General features: G+C 45.2%; 1 protein-coding gene across 1 annotated transcript in view; it reads right to left on the reverse strand.

Moving 5' to 3' along the window:
- Positions 1 to 17,496, reverse strand: part of STAB2 (stabilin 2) — a 158,325-nt gene that overhangs the window by 130,025 nt on the left and 10,804 nt on the right. Inside the window, exons 4-5 of the mRNA XM_030856195.2 lie at positions 5,986 to 6,071; positions 5,049 to 5,118 (exon numbers count right to left, since the gene is read on the reverse strand). Coding sequence (XP_030712055.2) covers positions 5,049 to 5,118; positions 5,986 to 6,071 — 156 coding nt within the window. The remainder of the gene's footprint in view (positions 1 to 5,048; positions 5,119 to 5,985; positions 6,072 to 17,496) is intronic.

A 17,496-nucleotide genomic window follows, 5' to 3' on the forward strand; every position in this document is an offset into this window, starting at 1 on the left:
TCACTGTTTATTTCTCTATTCGGACAGGATAAGGCAGTGGCCTAGTTTTCGTCTTGTTCCAGCACAGATAGAGCGAGCCATTGATGGTGACATTCTATGAAATTGCAGGCCAGCGACCAGCCGATAGCTGTCAGGGCTGCCGTTTTCTCTCTCAATCTGGTGAGGCACTACATATGGAAAATGGGAGACAACTAGCTCCAGCGCTCATTCAAATTACTGAAGAATTAAACTGGATTTGCAATTGTCATCCTCCCTTTAAAAACTGATTTGCTGTTGTTTCTATGTTAGCAGAGCACTTTGATGTCCACCCATGGCTGTAGCTTTTGGAACAGATGAGTTTCAGAGGGAAGTCAAATTCATCATGGAGATAATAGGGGTGAGGAGGGGGTGTACTACGGGCTCAGTAGAGAAGACGCGAATTAATTCAGTTAAAAAATATCTACCTAGGGCTTCCCTGGTGGCGCAGTGGTTGAGAGTCCGCCTGCCGATGCAGGGGACACAGGTTCGTGCCCCGGTCCGGGAAGATCCCACATGCCGTGGAGCGGCTGGGCCCGTGAGCCATGGCTGCTGAGCCTGTGCGTCCGGAGCCTGTGCTCCGCAACGGGAGAGGCCACAGCAGTGAGAGGCCCGTGTACCGCAAAAAAAAAAAAAAAACTACCCAGCTCCTACCTAGGGGCGGGCACTGGATTAGGCACTGGGTGTACAAATAAGAGTAACTCACAATATCTAAATTCAAGCGGCTCACAGTATAGTGGGGCAGCTGAACTCTAAGAGACACACTGCTTCTGCACGTCCTAAATGCTGTCATGCAGCCCATGGAGAGGCTGTGGGGGCGGAAGCAGGGAGTCGAATGTGACTCAGCCCCTGCTCCCAACTTAGATGCTAACTACAAGGGCCGTCCTTGCCACTGAGCCTTCCTTCTAGGCACGAGCCTCTCCCCAAGTCCTGTCTTCCAGCACAGCCCATGTACTGGATTAACTGACCTGGCATGGGTAGCTTTCGGGAGCCTCTGACACACACTGCAGGGCCGCCAGCCACCGCCAAGAAAGCGTCCTTGGGAAGGAGACGTGAGTGGCAGAGGGATTCCCAAAGGTCATTTAAAGAGCCCTGAGTATTTGTTAAACCTGCTTCAGCAAATCTCTAGAGACATGTGAAACCTGGGGTGTATGACTTTAAAGTAGCCAAAGCCAGGGCCGTTGGGGTCAGAGGGACAGAGCTCAGAGCCCCTGTGCCGTGCCCCTGGCAGACTGAGCTGCCCTCTCTCATGTTCCCATAGCATCCCATGTGTACCGTGCACACAGGCTCATAAGCGTCTCCCACATTTCCAGCTCCTTGGGAGTAGGGACCTAATCTCTCCCCTCTTTGGATGCCCATCACCTGTCACGGGTCTAATGCGTGGCGGGTGCCTGCCAGGGCTGAATGGTGCAGTGGTTTTGTGCCCAGGTTCTGGAGTCAGACGCTTGGGGTCAAACCCTGCCCCTGTCCCTGTAATAGCTGCGTGACCTTGAGCAACCTCTCTGCTTCTTCATCCATAAAATGAGGAACCCAGCTTGCAGAGTTTTTCCAAAGAGATCCTGCGTGCCAAACCTTGTGCACTGCCTGGTGCCCGGCAGACACTCAGCAAATGCTAGCTACTGTTATTAACAAGACACGATTGTGGGATTGATTCGGGCCATATCAGAGAAAGTGGGCTTTGCCTTCTGCCCTCACCTGGGGTGAGGCACTGAGCAGGCGAGGGCCTTGGGAGCTGAGATGAACACCCCTGGCTGATGCAGCCTGAAATCATCTCTAAGCAAATCGAGAGTCAGGTAGGAGAACGCTCTGGCAGCAGGTTAAAGTCAGCGTTAAAAATAAACTGTAATTCATAGCGCTGTCCTACTTACGGGCAGAACTGCCACCGCCAACGACCACTGCCTCACGGGTGAAACAACACTGGCACCCAGTGGATGCCTGGCTGAAAAGGTTTCCAGGTTCCTCTATGGGAACCTGCCAATGGGAAATGACCAGCCATCACTCATTCGTTCATAGGTGAATGAATGTTCAGCTGACTGTGGGATTGCTCTTGTCCTTGCTTAATTCTTGCTTCTCTTGTGTGCTTATGACTTGCTGCTGGGAGCTTTTCTACGAGTCAATCCCACGAGGCAGGTATTATTATTCCTGTTTTGTAGATGAGGAGGGCTTAGAGAGGTTAAATAGCTTGCCCCAGGTCCCACAGCAACTGGGCTTAGTTTCAAACACAGACCGGCTGACTTGAAGCCTGCTCTCTTAGCCATCATGTTCTAGAGCTGCGCTATCCAATATGGTAGCCACTAGCCACGTGAGGCTATTTGAATTTAAACTGAGTCACATGGGCTAAAATTTAACCTTCAGTTCCTCAGCTGCACTAGCCACATGTCAGGTACTCAATGGCCACACGTGCCTTGCGGCTACCATGTTGGAGAGCGTAGGTCAGGACACGTTATCATCTCACGAAGTTCTGTCGGAACCCAGAAGTGGGAGTCTTATCTCCCGAGTCTCAGTTTAGGTTTCCAATTTTCTTACTTAAAAACGGGTTTCCAAACCCTTTCGCTTGCCCTTTCTCCATGGCACAAACAAGTGGAAAGGGAAGCCATTTTTAAATTTAGGGATGTTTGGAATCTCCATGTACATCTGTGCTCACTGGCAACCAACACCAGTTTCTTGGAGGCAACATGAGCTCATCTTCTTTATAAATTTTCATCCACAAACAATTACTTGGCTTTCTTGGTGAGTAAGCAGTGTTGGTTGCTGTCTTTCTTCCTATTTCAATATTTATTTAAAATACGTGATTTAAATTCTATTACGGTAGGGAAGGGTCAATTTGAAAGACATGTTCTTTATAAATGACTGATTATACTTAATAGTTTACTGTCCTTTAATAGAATGTAATGTTAAAAAAACCCACTCAGAATGCTAACATCTGTTTTAAATTTGCTTTTGCTAACACTCTTATGAAATAATCTTTTATAAAGTTGTGGATGAAGAAAAAACTAAGATTGGGGGACACTAGGGAATAGTAGGTATTAATAATAATAATTGCTATCATTTGTTGTGCAGTGGTTATCTCATGAGTTCCTCATAATAATTCTAAAGGAGGCGATGTTATTTCTATTTTTACAGATGAAGAGGCACAGAGTATGCTTAGTAAACTTACGGTTCCCACAATTTACAGCAGCCCTGGGGCTGAAACCCAGTCTGAGTCTAAAGCTGGAGCTCTAATCACCTCTACATGACGCCTCCCAATAACATGTTTCTTGGTCAGGACAAGAGGGCTGGAGCAAATTACATCATTCATTCACTCACTCGTTTGTTTATTCATCCAGCCAAGAGTGTAGTGTGTGTCTACCACGCAGGCAGCGCTGTGGCAGGTACTGGAGATAAAGAGGTATGACAACACCTGCTTTCAAGGATCCCATGTCTTTGCTATTGCAGATGAAACTTATTACAGAGTGAGCTAACTTAGGGGGGGGCTGGGATGTCTGTGTATTTTTCTTGCCCAAAATATTTGAATCAATGCAGCGTCTACCAAATATGATTTTTCTATAAAAGCCAAACTGAGGTGGTGTTGGACAAAGGCCACTTGACTTGTCCTTTTTGGGAGACTATGAATGTGGCAGACACTGACCCTACTACGCCCACATTCTCTAGGCCTTCCTTACCAAGCCCACACATCCAGCTGCCTTCCAGTAGCCTGTGAACACTTCCTAGGAAGCCTGCTCTGCCTGGGTGCCCACTGGGGGTTGGAAGTGCCAGGGAATGAACAACTCCCCTCTAACGACCGCATGGATTAGTTTCCTATTGCTGCTGTAACAAATTACCACAAACCTAGCATCTTAAAACAACACACATCTATTGTCTTACAGTTCCAGAGGTCAGAAATCCAAAGTAATTGCTCTAAAATCAAGGTGTTGGTGGTTGTGTTCCTTTCTTGAGGGGAGCATCCCTCTCCCTGCCTTTCCCAGCTTCTAGAGGCTGCCCACATTGCCTGGCTCGTGAGCCGCTTCCGCCTACAAAGCCAGCAAGGGCTGGTGGAGTCCTCCTCACGTCTCCTCACTCTGACACCGCATCTTCTGCCTCTGCCTTCCTCGTCCACATTTAAGGACCTTTGTCATTACGCTGGGTCCACTCAGATGATCCAGGATAGTCTCTTTATGGTAAGGTCAGACGATTAGCAACCATAATACCATCTGCTACCTTAATTCTCCCTTGCCACGGAAGGCAACATATTCCCAGGTCCATGGGATTAGAATGTGGACATTCTGGGGAGTGGTCATTATTCTGCCTACGACACCATGGCTCCCTCCCCCCTCAGGTAAAGTAACCCCAAGGTGAGTGTTCTACACGGACTCCGGAGTTCCCCAGGGGATTAAGCTCTGGTCATCCACACTGGCCTCTGTCTTGACAACACACCCCTTTATTTCCTCTGTGTCACTTTCTCAGTGTTTCCCTGGGTCACCTCTCAAATATGCGACTTGTACTAGAATGCTTGCAGAATGCTTCCGGGTCAACTTCTGGGGAGAACCAGAAATAAGAGAGTGGACAAACCCATGTCAGGAACAAAGCCATAATCTGCAAAGTGGGACAATTTTGATCACCTCTGATCACCCTCAGGTATTTATCTGTGAACTGCCCAAAGAAGGACAGATTAGATGTGCTGGGATATAGAGGTCCCTGACGAGAAGGTCAGTGCTGAGACCATGGTCTGGAAAGACCTCATGGAGAAGCTGGGCAGGCAAGGAACTGGTGGATGTTGGATCCTGGAGCCTGCAGAGAGGGAACCTATGCCCCAGAGTTTGCCAGGAAGCATTCCTGGTGAGTAGCTGCCTGCAAGCACTGAAAACCACAGACACACTGTCTCTCCTTATCAGATTTCTTGTCAACTCTCTGTTTTGCCTGTGTAGACTTGGTTATAGAGAACTGTTCTGTGTTTTTCCCCCAAGGAACTTTATTTCTGGGGTCTTGAGCTGTATAAGCCATGTCTGACTTTCAACCTTCACAATTGCATTCGATGACACAAAAGCGAGACATACTTGCTGAACAGCTGGGTCCAAATACGTTGTCATCAGTGCACGTTTCACAGGCTGTCCCGCCAAATCCTTCCTGCAGGACACCCCAGGGAGAGGATGTTAGACCCAAGCGATCTGCGCTGCCCACAAAGCCCTTGGATTTCTCACTGACTTGTCTGGTCAGCGTTTGTTTCTCAAGTGTTATCTTCCCTCTGTGCCTGTCCTGAAACTCCTTCTTTCTCTTTCTTCCTTCATTGCTCTTTTTGTGTTATAATTTGTACATCCAGCCCTGCATCAGTTATTACTAAGAGTCTGGAGCTCTTCAGAAGAAAGCTGCTTTGTCAGTCCAAAGATACAGAGAACAAGTACTGACGGCTAAACCATAACTCCACCCAAGGGGGAAATGAAAACGCTTTCAGTTCTGCATTTCTGAAGACACTTGAGCTCAATCCTTTTCAGAAGGATTTCTTTGTATTTCCATTGTCTAAGGCTTGAAGCTTGCAAAAGTCCCTTTCGTGGGACAGCAAAGAAATGCCTCAATGGGCAGGCGCAGTGCTCAAGCATGGGTGCGGAGGACAGCTCCGAAGACTCGTCTGTTAATAACGGTGGTTTTTAACAGTAACAATGACAAATTTCTGTAGCCCTGCATGGTTTCACAAAGTATCTTCATATACATGATCTCATCTCACTTTTTCAACAAGTCTAATCGCGTAGGTATTATTATTAGACTCATTTTACAGGTGAATACACCTAAGGCTTAAACTCATTTTACAGATGGATACACTCAAAGGTCCCCCAGCCTCTAACACGTCATTTTGTTGTACACTGCATCTTTTTTTAAAAATTTTTTAACTAATATCGCTACTTCTTAGAGTCTCCACCCAGTGTGTGTTTACAGAGGGACCCCACAGGTAAGGAGAAAGCAGAGTCAGGGAGGAGAAGAACAAGGTTTTGAACTCACTTGGCAGGAGCAGCTTCCGTTTCCTTCCATGCCGTCAGCACAACTGCCCCGGCCACTGCAGGGCGCCCTCGCTCCTCCCGGGCACTCTGGGGAATCAAAGGGCAGATTCATTGGTTTGTGACTGCACAGAACATGCTGCAAGGACGCATCAAGCATCTACTACATGCCGGGTAGTGTGCTAGTTGCCAGGGATAAGAAATAACTGAAGACCTTGCCTGCTTCATCTAGGGTTACATAGGGGAGGCAAGTGAATCACAGAGTAGTCAGGTGCTGTACTAGGACGCATCAGATTGGCTGCCATTTCTTGAGCATTCGCTGTACACTTTACAATCATCTAATTAAATCATCCCCTTTACAACCCTCAGGGGTTCCTACTGGTGCTAGTTAGCAGACGAGGAGACTGAAGTTCAGAGAGGTCACATAACTCGCCCAAAGTCTCACGCTTTGTAAGTCGCAAAGCCAGGGATTTAGCTCAGCCCTTAGTATGACTCTAAAGCCAGGCCAATTAGTCAGTGTGCTAGACAGGGAATTGAGGGAGCCCAGGGAAGGGAGCTACTGATACTGCCTTGGGGAGTCAAGGAGACATCCCTGAGGAGGAGTCATTTAAGCTGGGGTTTTGAAGGCTCAGTAGGAGTTGGCCATGCTTAAAAGAGAAGAGCATTTCAGGAAGGGGGAACAGCAAGTACAAAGTCTTAGAGTTGTAAAAGGGCATGACCTGTTCTGGGAATGCTATAAAGTTTGGCAGGTTTGGAACTTGGGAGTTGGGGGGAGGGTATGGGGAAATGGTAGTCGATGAGGAATAATAGATTGGCTGGGGCCAATTAATGAAGTACTTTGTGTGGCAAGCAAAGGAATTTAGTTTTTACTCAGAAGCTAATTCCAAAAAAACATCAGTTTGCACGTTTGGGCTGTGCGAGACCTGAATCAGTGTTTATAGACATTTATTAGAGGATTTCACAGTCATTCACTAAACATTCAGGGAATACCTACCACGTGCCAGGCATTATATTACACATTGGGGTGGAGGGACATTTAGCTAGAAAGTCAGATAGTAAATGTCCAAAATTAAATACAAGATTTAAAGTAATGGTAAGAGACAGAAGTTTAAGGTACTGCTGTGATGAGGATGAACAAAAGGTTTTTTTTTTTTTTTCTTTCTACACTTGCTGTTGTTCTACACTTTGAGTGCTGAGTTGACATGGGTTTAATGCTGGTTTGGTTGAGTTCTGATTGTTAAAATGAGGGATCTGGACTAGCAAACACCAAGCAGAAATGGTGCAATGCTCATGAATTTTGTCTGTGTGAACGAGACAGGATCAAATGGTATCCCAAATTAAAGTTAGCAAGGCAAATGCTTTCCAAAAAGTAGCTAATGATATGGAGTTCTAGATAATAATAAAGGGTTCAAAGCAATACCCTGAAGTTAAGCCCCATTTTTAGCCCCATTTTCTAGATGAGGCAACTAAGGCACAGTGTAGTAGAGTGACTCGGCCAAAGTCAGCCAGCTGGTAAGCTTAATGAGAGACTCGCTTACCAGAAGCACCCAACCTTCCTGCCCTCCCTCCCCTTCTACCACCACGGACAAAGACCTTTGTCCAAAGCTCTCCTGTGCCATGAACTTACTGTCATACATCTCCCGAGACATGCAGAATCTGAGTCAACCACAGGGCTAGATCACACCGTTTGAGCCTGTGGTCCTTCTTTCCACAACGGTGGCAGAGCCAGGCTTCCAACCCTGGTAGATACTCCAGAGTCGACTACATTGTTCATCGCTGTTCATCCTCACCCAGCACCGCTCCAGCCCAGAATCACAGCACAGATGCAGACGCGGTTATGAAGTGAGTAAAGGAGAAGACACGCTGAGGTGTAGCTCCCGTTTATAAATCACTTAGAAAGCGAGTACGTTGGTTTGGGCTGTTCTCACCAGCTATAGGGCAGTGACTACACAAGACGAAATGCTGTCAGGAAAAAACCCAGATTTTTCAATCCGAGTGTTCTGGGTTTGAATCCCAGCACAACTCTTTGCTAGCTGTACCTCTTTGGGAAAGTCGATGCCTGGCTCTGAGATTTGGTTCAAGTATGTTCCTGGCAGGTTGTGGTAGGGACTGGAAATATTAGGTGCCCAAGAAATGCTGGTAGTTAGTACTTAGAGTGGATACTCTCCATCCTCTCCAGGTTCTGTTCTTTCAGGCTGGCCTTGTAGCAGATAACACCACTCAGGAAAAAAATGATTGGGCACCTGTTTGAATCAGGACCATGGAAGGTCCTGGGTATAGAGGGTGAGCACACAAACCTGGTCCCTGTTTCCACGGTCCTGCCAGTCCAGTGTGGGAAGAGTCATGGATTAACAGACAATCAGATAAGTACTGGTTTACAAACCAGGAGAGAGGTTGTCCAGGGAAGAGACCTAGAGCTCTGATCACTCTACTGGAGGGCACCAACACTGACCTCAAACCACTAATCCTGCATGGCCCGGGTCCCTGAGATTTGGGTTCAACAGAGGGCAACAGCTGGATCACTAAGGAAGGGCCTGGTTAAAGAGCGTGGTCTTTAGTAGGGAGGGTGGGAGAGAGGGAGACGCAAGAGGGAGGAGATATGGGGACATACGTATATGTGTAACTGATTCACTTTGTTATAGAGCAGAAACTAACACACCATTGTAAAGCAATTATACTTCAATAAAGATGTTTAAAAAAAAATAAGGCATCAGGAGGTGAGGATGAAGAGGGCCTAATCAGGCAGGTGCCAGGTCCACCTTTGAAGCTCATCTGAAAACCAACTGAACCACTTGAATTCATGATACTGAGCAAGGGGTGCTAAGAGAGGGTTTCCATAGACAATGGGCTATCAAACAGTTCTTCTCCCATTGCCTGGTGCTATGGGACCCTTCTTGGGATAAGATGGTACTTTGGGAACCAGGCCCAGCTCTGGGCAGAGCCAGGACAGAGGTGACAGCTCTGCCACTGTTGCTCTCTCTTGACCCCCGTGCCTCTCCCTAGGGCTAGGTGTTCAAGGTGCTCTCTGGATGACCCCCAGCTTGCCTTCAGGGCTGGCTCAGAAGAGCACAGGGCCTCCGCCACCCCGAGACGCAGTCATCAGTGCCACCTTGCAGAAATGCTCTCCCAGGCCTTCTCACTTTTGTAGGCAATGATGCCTGAACCCCAGGCTCCCCCCAACACATTCCATCCAATAGTCTCCTCCAGGCCTTGAGCCAGCTCCCCTCCCTTCCCTTCTGTCCAGCCCAAGCAGACCACCATGTGCTACCCCCCAGTGCCCTCCCCTCCACACTCTGCCTGTGCCTGTCCGCCCTCAAAGTGGTTCTCCCTGACCCCGTCTCTGAGGCAGATTCAACTTTTCCATCCTCTGGGTGTCCCTTCTACTCGGCTCATCCCTTGTTACCACATACAGAGCAGAAAATGGGGGCAGAGTCATCCACTGTGGATATAACCAGATTCTAGGCTACAGGCTGATTGCAGAGGAATTGGGGAGTTTCCCCTCATCCCAGCCCCCAAGACTGTGACATTGTATCCAGGAAGTCTGGGCCTTCCTTTTTCCTTAGGGGATGGTTAGCAATCCTTTCTTTTTAAAAATGTAGGCAAGTGTTCCTCTAAGTGTGATTGTGATGGAGTGGTTACAAAGGCAGATTCTGAAGACCCTCCTCTCTCCAGGAACAGTAGCTGTGAAAGTGCACCTCTCAGGGCATAATTTCCCTGAAATCCACCACCCTCTTCACGAAGCCACACTTTCCACTTCCAGCCAGTGACTGAGCACAGCAGGGACACCAGGGTAGGTCCATGCTCACAAGACAGAGGACCCCTTCTGTTGAGTGACTGTGGCTGATGGAGGACTCCCCATCAGCTTTACCAAGTTTTCTTAGAACTCCATGTAGTCTAAGACTCTTCCATCCAGCCTTTCTTTGTTCTCTCTCTTACAAGGGTTAGCGCTCCATCCTTGACTGATGGCTCTCCCCACTTCTCCTGGCTTCTTTCTCACCTTCCCTTGCAGGCGCTCCTTTTAATTAATCTCACGCACCTCTAGCCCTACCTTGGCATGTGCTTTGAGAGGATGTAGGCTAATACACCAGGGCGTAGAGAGGCTTTGTGCAAATTGGAAAAAGCCTTCCCTACCCCAACTGCCCTTGTGGATATATCCCCACAGACACTAGACTTGGCAAGCAGATGAAACTCAAATCAAGACGTGGCCCTACCTGAGGGTGGACCAGGCCCACACCAGAGTGCGTGGCTTGGTGAGCCAAGCATGGGCTGGATTTCAGTCTAGACTCGCTCGCCCTGTTGGCCAATAATAACCTGTTGCCACTTTGCAAAGTCTGGCACCTCACACCCACTGAATGAGGATCTCTGGGTGTAAGACCCAGGAATATGCATTTTAACAGGCTTGACAGTAATTCTACTGCACAGCGTTGTTTGAGAACTGCCGGCTATGCTGTAGAAGTTAATGTGAATGGTCCCCGACAGGGAGGCTGTGAAGGTGCTGCTTAGGCTGCTGGGAGGTGATGAGCTGATGGGCCTGCCTTTGCATGGGGATGGTTGTGTGATGCCTGGGCTGGGCACCAGGCAGGGCCCTTGGTTCTTCAGCAAGGTTCTGCTGTGAATGAGCTTACTGAGGAGGGAGTGCCTGGACACTCAAGTGGACCAAGACTTACTTCAGAGGAAAGTGCAGCACCGAGTAGCTGGTGGAAGGCCAGCGTCCTGCCCTCATGGAGCTTACATTCTAGGTTTCAATGAACACTGGGGACACGAGATCAAAAAGATATACTCTGTGACTTCAGGAAGATTACAGTCTAATTCCTTCATTTAGAATTATTTTTCATCAGGAAATAGCAGGAATGAGGGAGGGGACATCACTACAAATCTTAGAGACATGAAAAGGATAATAAGCGGATATTACGAACAACTTTATGCCAATAAACTTGATGAAGTAGATGAGGTGAATAAATTTATTGTTCCAAACTACCAAAGATCATTCAAGAGAAAATTGATAATCTGAATATCCTTGTATTTATTTAAGAAATTGAATTTGAAGTTAAAATCCTCCCCACAAAGAAAACTTCATGCCAGATGGCTTCACTGGTGAATACTACCTCACACTTAAGGAAGAAATTATATCAATTATATAAAAACTAGGAAACTGAAGAAGAGAGAACACTTCCCAGCTCCTCTATATGGAGAGCATTTTTACTGATTCTAAAACCTGACAAATACATTATAAGAGAAGAAAACTAAAGACCAACATCCCTAAGCAGCATAGATGTAAAATTCTTTAAAAATCTAAAACAACAATTAAAAATCAAAAAATTCTAAAACAAAATTTTGCCCACTGAATCCAACAATATACAAAACAGATAATACATCATGGTCAGTGCAAAAAGGTAAGAAAAAAGACTCAAAATGGATACAGATTGGAAAGGAAGAAATAAAAACTGTCTTGATTCTCAGACATGATTTTCTACACAGAAAATTCAAAAGAATCTCCAAAAATTCATTAGAACTAATACATGAATTTATAAGTTCTCAGGATACAAGGTCAGCATACAAAAATCAATTACATTTCTATAAACTAACAGGGAACAGCTGGTGACTGGAATAAAAATATATAATTAAACATAATACCAAAGCCATGAAGAGCTTAGGTGGGAATATTACAACAATTGTGCAAAACCTATAAGCTGAAATCTAGCAAACACTGACAAAAAAATAAAAGAAGTCCTAAGTGAATGGGGATATACTGTGGTTATAGATGAAAAGAGTCAATATTTTATGTGGTCCCTAAACTGGTCTATAGATTTACTGTAATTCCAGTTAAAATCCTAGCAGAATTTTGTGGGTAGAAATTGATAAACTGATGCTAAACTTTATATGGAAAAGTAAAAGAATTAGAGTAACCAAGATAATTTTGAAAATGACCAGGTTGGAAGACTTATACTACTTAATTTCAAGACTTACTGTAAAGCTATAGTAATCAAGACAGTGTGGTAAGGTGAAGGGATAGACATATCGATCAATGGAACAGAATAGAGAGTCCAGAAAGAGACCGCAAGCATTGATGGTCAGTTGATTGTCTACAATGGTCCAAAGGCAATTCAATGGAGAGAGCATAGCTTTTTCAAGAAATGATGCTGGAATTACTGGATATCTATATGTAAAGAAATGAACCTGATTCAGACCATGAGTCACATATTACAGTTAACTTAAAATGGATGGTAGACCTAAACGTAATGCCTAAAACTGTAAAGCTTCTAGAAGAAAATATAGAAGAAAGGCTTTGTGACATTAGATTAGGCAAAGATTTCTAGATGTGATACAAAAGGCAACGTCTAGAAAAGAAAAATGGAAATATTTGACCTCACTAAAATTAAGAATGTTTTGCTCTTCAAAAGGCACTCTTTAGAGAGTGAAAAGACAAGCCACAGACTTTGAGAAAATATTTACAAATCACATATCAAATAAAGGACTTGAATCTCAAATATTTAAAGAACTCTCAAAACTCAGTTGTAAGAAAACAACCTGAATGATGTATGAATAGCAAATAAGCACATGAGCCATGCAAATTAAAATGAGCTGCAATAAAATGCTACCATACACCTATCAGAATGGGTGAAATTGAAAAATAAATCTGATTATACCAAGTACTACCAAGGATACCGAACAACTGGAACTTTCATACGTTGGTAGGAATGAAAAAATGATGCACACACTTTGGAAAACATCTTGGCAGTTCTTATAAAGTTAAAGTACATTCACTATACAATCCAAGACTCTCACTTCTAAGTATTTACTCAAGTGAAATGAAAACGTATGTTCACATTAAAACCTGTACATGAATGTCCATAGCAGCTTTACTCTTGCACCAAATTGGAAACCCAAATGTCTTTCAGCTGGTGAATAGATAAACTGGGTAGAACCACATAATGGTGGACCATGAAACACTGTAAAGGAATGATCTGCTGATACATGTACCAACATGGAGAATCTCAGATGCATTATGCTATGGGAGAGAAGCCAGATTCACAAAGGTCCGTACTGTAGGAGTCTGATTACAGGACACAAAGGCATAATGATAGGCACAGAAAACAGATGAGTATTTGCCAGGGGTGGGGAGTTGGGGGAGGACTTGACCACAAAGGGAATTTTGGGGGATGACCTAACTGTTCTCTATCTTAATTGTGGTGCTTGTTACACAACTGTTTAGGGTTGTCAAAGCTCATATAACTGTCCACCAAAAAGCGTGAATTTCATTGTATGTAAATTATGACTTAAGAATAAATGAAAAAAATCCATTAGCAGATTGTGTGCTTCAATGATAGATTTGGAAAAGGTGGTCAATGTCCCTATAAATAATTAAACTTTACTTCTATGTAGACCTCAGGGGTGTCCATTTCCGTAGATTATACTCACTGGAAAGGAAAACACACTAGGACACTAGAATCAGAAACGGCTGGTTTTAAACACGTGGTAAGTTATACAATTTCCTACCTTCAATCTCTAAATCTTTTCATTTGAATACTTTAGTGTGGTTATAAGAAAATCAATGTACTGGAAGTATTTCTTCAGGTCCAAATAACCATTTAGCAAACCATTGGGCCAGATGTTGGTCTCAGAAAGACCAGTATGACTTGTTTTTCCTTTCTGTCCTGTCCTTGTTTGTTATTATTATTGTTATTGTTAGCAATCTAGACCCTGGGTGGAATGCCAAGAACATTACACTTATTATCTCAGTATATTTAATCTCCACAACTGTGAACTATTAATCTTCGCCCTGTGAAGTGGTTATTTTCACCATTTTACGTATGAGGACACTGCGGCATACATAGGTCACACAGGGCCATTGGGCTCAGAGATAACGATTCCCATTCAGCCCTGTCTGACTTTAAAGGCTTGTAACTGTGCTTCTCTGTATGGATAATTATTTTATATAATTATAACTATATATAATTATATATAAATTATATATTTATATATATAATTATTTTAAATGGCTCAAGTGTTTTACAAGCCATTCGTTTAATTAATGAATTCAACATTCATTAAGTGCCTAGAATCATCTTCAAAGCTGGCAACGTCTTCTCTGTTTATTCACAAGAAAGTGAAGGTTTAGCTGGGACAGAAAGGGGCCTGCCGGCCTCTCGCTGTGGGCAGGCAGGGGCTGATGAGGCAGCCTCTGGGCTTCGGGCTTATTTCTCGAGAGGTGCCCCAATGCCTCCTTCTCTGAAATGAGCAGCCTTCTCCACTCAGGGCCCATTGGGTGTCTGCCGGTTGTGAATTTGCTGTCTCCTGGGGCTTTCCTCAGCCTTAACATCACATATGCTGCAGGGGATGGGAGGCTTTCTCTGCAGCGTGTTCCTCGTTCTGGCCAGGGCTCTCTGCCAGTGGCTTGTGAGTCAGCAGGCTAAAGGGCAAAGTGAATGCTTACTGCTATGGACTGAATATCTATGCCCCCCAAATCCGTATGCTAATGCCCTGACGTCCAGTGTGATGACATTTGGAGGGGAGGCCTTTGGGACGTCATTAGGTTTAAACGAGATCATGAGGGTGGGGACCCCGCGATGGGACTAGAGCTCTTATGAGAAAAAGAGGGAGCAGAGCTCTCTCTCTGCCACTTGAGGGCATAGAGAGAAGGCAACTGTCGACAAGCCAGGAGGAGGGCCCGCAACAGGAACTGGACCTGCTGGCACCTTGATCTTGGACTTCCCAGTCCTCAGAACTATGAGAAATACATGTCTGTTGTTATGGTATTCTGTTATAGCAGCTCGAGCGGACTAAGCCCCTACTGTCCCCACGTTCCTGAAGGGGTAGGCCTTTGCTTTGACCTGAGGCATCAGGGTGACCCACGGGGTCCACGGAAAGGCAGACAATGGTGCAAAGAAAAGTAATAAACCCAAGGGATCATAAGCTACATAAAAAATGAGATGCACAGAAATGTCCTTACCAAACTGAGCAGGGAGATAGTTATCAGCTCAATAATAGACGGAGAGGATTTGTTGAGCATTTACTATTTCTAAGCAGTTTGCATGCACGGTCTCCTTCTGACAACAACCGTACGGGAAGCTACCATTCCCGTCCTCCTCCCCAGGTTATAGATAAGGAAACTGAGGCTCAGAGAGCAGAGGAACTTTCCCAAGATCACAGGGTTGGTGACGGTTGGAACTACCATTGTGATCAGGCCTGACTCAAGATTCTGAGTCCTTAACACTAAGCCAGGCTACATAAGATCAGTACCTTAGAATAAAAAACCAATCCAAGACACACCTCCTGAAGTCAAGAGGCCAGCCAGTGATCTGAGAACCACAAAAGACAGAAACGGTAAGTGGCATATTCTGAATGCCTACCACCTGCCAGGCGCATCCTACGTTCTTTACACGTACGAGTTCACTCAGTCCTCAGCACCGCCTTTGGAGGTAGTCGTATCAGCATCACCATCTCCATTGACACGTGAGAAAACCGAGACTGAGAGATTGGTTTACCAGATAAAATATAGGATGCCAGTGAAATTTCAATTGCAGATAAACAATGAATAAATGTTTAGAATAAGCATGTCCCCAATACTGTAGGCATATTTGTTGCTTATCTGCAGTTGATTTAACTGGGTATCCTTCATTGTTACTTGCTAAATCTGGCAACTGGGCGGGGAGGGGAAGTAACTTGCAAGGTCCCAGAAGGAGAATGTGGTAAAGCTGAGAGTGGAAGCCGGGCGATCTGACTTCAGGGTCTACAATCTTACAGTAAAACCACACTGCCCCTCAGGGCTAGATTGGAACTAGGGGGAACTCGGGTGTCATGGAATCAACTCCATGCAGGGACAGGCACCCAGCTAATGGAAGCAAGTTTGCCAGGAGCAGGCTCATGGCGGGAGGGCTGCCTTCCCAGCAGCTGACTTGGCCACACACCCAGGTGTTTGGGTAAGGAGACAGGGACAGGTTGGAGCTGGGGCTCTGCAGTGGGACGGCCCTTGTTTCCTACCCTGCTCTGCACTTATTAGCTGGCTCTCGTTGGGCGAGCTGCAAACCCCCTCAAAGTCCCAGAGTCCTCACCTGGACCCTCAAGTGTGACTGTTTCTCCTCATCTGCTTTTGTGTCCCTCTCCCTCATCAGTCTGTGAGCTCCTTGGGGTTACGGACTGGGCTTGTCATATAGGTGATTATGTGCAGCTAGCAGTAGGGGCTCAAGAAATGCTCGACCTTTATGAGTTGGCCAAGCCCGGAAGGAACTTTGGAAAAAAGACAGCAGGAATGTGAGAGTATACAGAGTCCTTCATGTGTTGTCCTAAACTGAATGCTTTAACAATTTATGAAAACAACTTGTTCGGGTTTAAAATAAAAAGTTTAAAGTAAAAGTGTACATTTCTTTCCTGCTTCTCAAATCACTTTCTATCACCTCAGGTCCCCATCAGGCAAAAAAAGATGGTAAAAACTGACATTCTCAGCAACCACACTTGAAAGAGCTCTTCCAGAATCTGTTCGAAGGGCACGTTTCTAAGGCCTGGTGGAGGGCTCAAGCGGCTGATAAGGCTGTTTTCAATAATTATCACACTTCCCTTTGGTCACTGCTACTCTGGGGGTCTCTTGCATCGTGACTTTGCTCACGCAGGAGGCTTACCCCTGACAAGCTGTCAGCAAATCATCAGCTGTTCTGTTCCTTTAAAGGCAGATAATGAACTTCCTGGCCAGGAAGAGGCCAGGGACCTCCCTGTAACTTTATCTCCCAGGAACTCCAGAAGTGGCTACTAGTGTCACCACCTTTGTTTCAAAGCCTGGTGCACAGTGCTAGGCAGAGACTATGTCCTGGTTTTTAAAAATGGTAAATATTCCATTGATAGCTCTGGTTGGAACTGTCTGCCTGGGAAACTGTTGTGAAAATAGGTTCCTCACGTGAACTCAGCATTATTTATGCCTCACAGACTGGTTTCAAATCCACGTAGTCCATTTTCTGCAACCCAGGCAGTGAACGGCAGGGAACATACAAGAGGAAAGAAAAAGAGGTCTGGAAATGCAAATAACATGATGCAAAAAAATAAATGTGCATAATTTGATGACACTGGCCTCACAGAGCATCAAGACCATTTTCCTCTGAAATAATCAGACTGCTTTGGCCAAAATCAAGTTTCTGTGTAACCCTCTGCCCACATTCTTTTTCCATTACTCTGAGTTTTTGCACAGATCTGTTACCGTTCACCATGGGATAATAAAGAACTGGGATGTTCAAATTTTAAAAAAGTATTTCCTCTGAAACAGAATATTGGTTGTTCAAATGTGATTTAAGTTTCAAGCTTAAAAATATGTTTCTCTGCTAATAACACACATATGAGACTCCCATATGCAGATCTGACAAAGCTGTAGAAGTTTCAATGAGGGAAAAGCAAGTTAAACCTGAGTAGAAACACCTTCCTTACATCAGGATGACATATTTTTTCCTCAGGTGAGAATTCATGCCTTATTCCTAACTTTAGAAGATAACTAATTTTTTTCATTGTGCTTCTCTTTGTTTTCTAAGTTTTC

The sequence above is a fragment of the Globicephala melas genome, chromosome 10 (assembly GCF_963455315.2).
Source record: "Globicephala melas chromosome 10, mGloMel1.2, whole genome shotgun sequence".
NCBI classification, from domain to species: Eukaryota; Metazoa; Chordata; class Mammalia; order Artiodactyla; family Delphinidae; genus Globicephala; species Globicephala melas.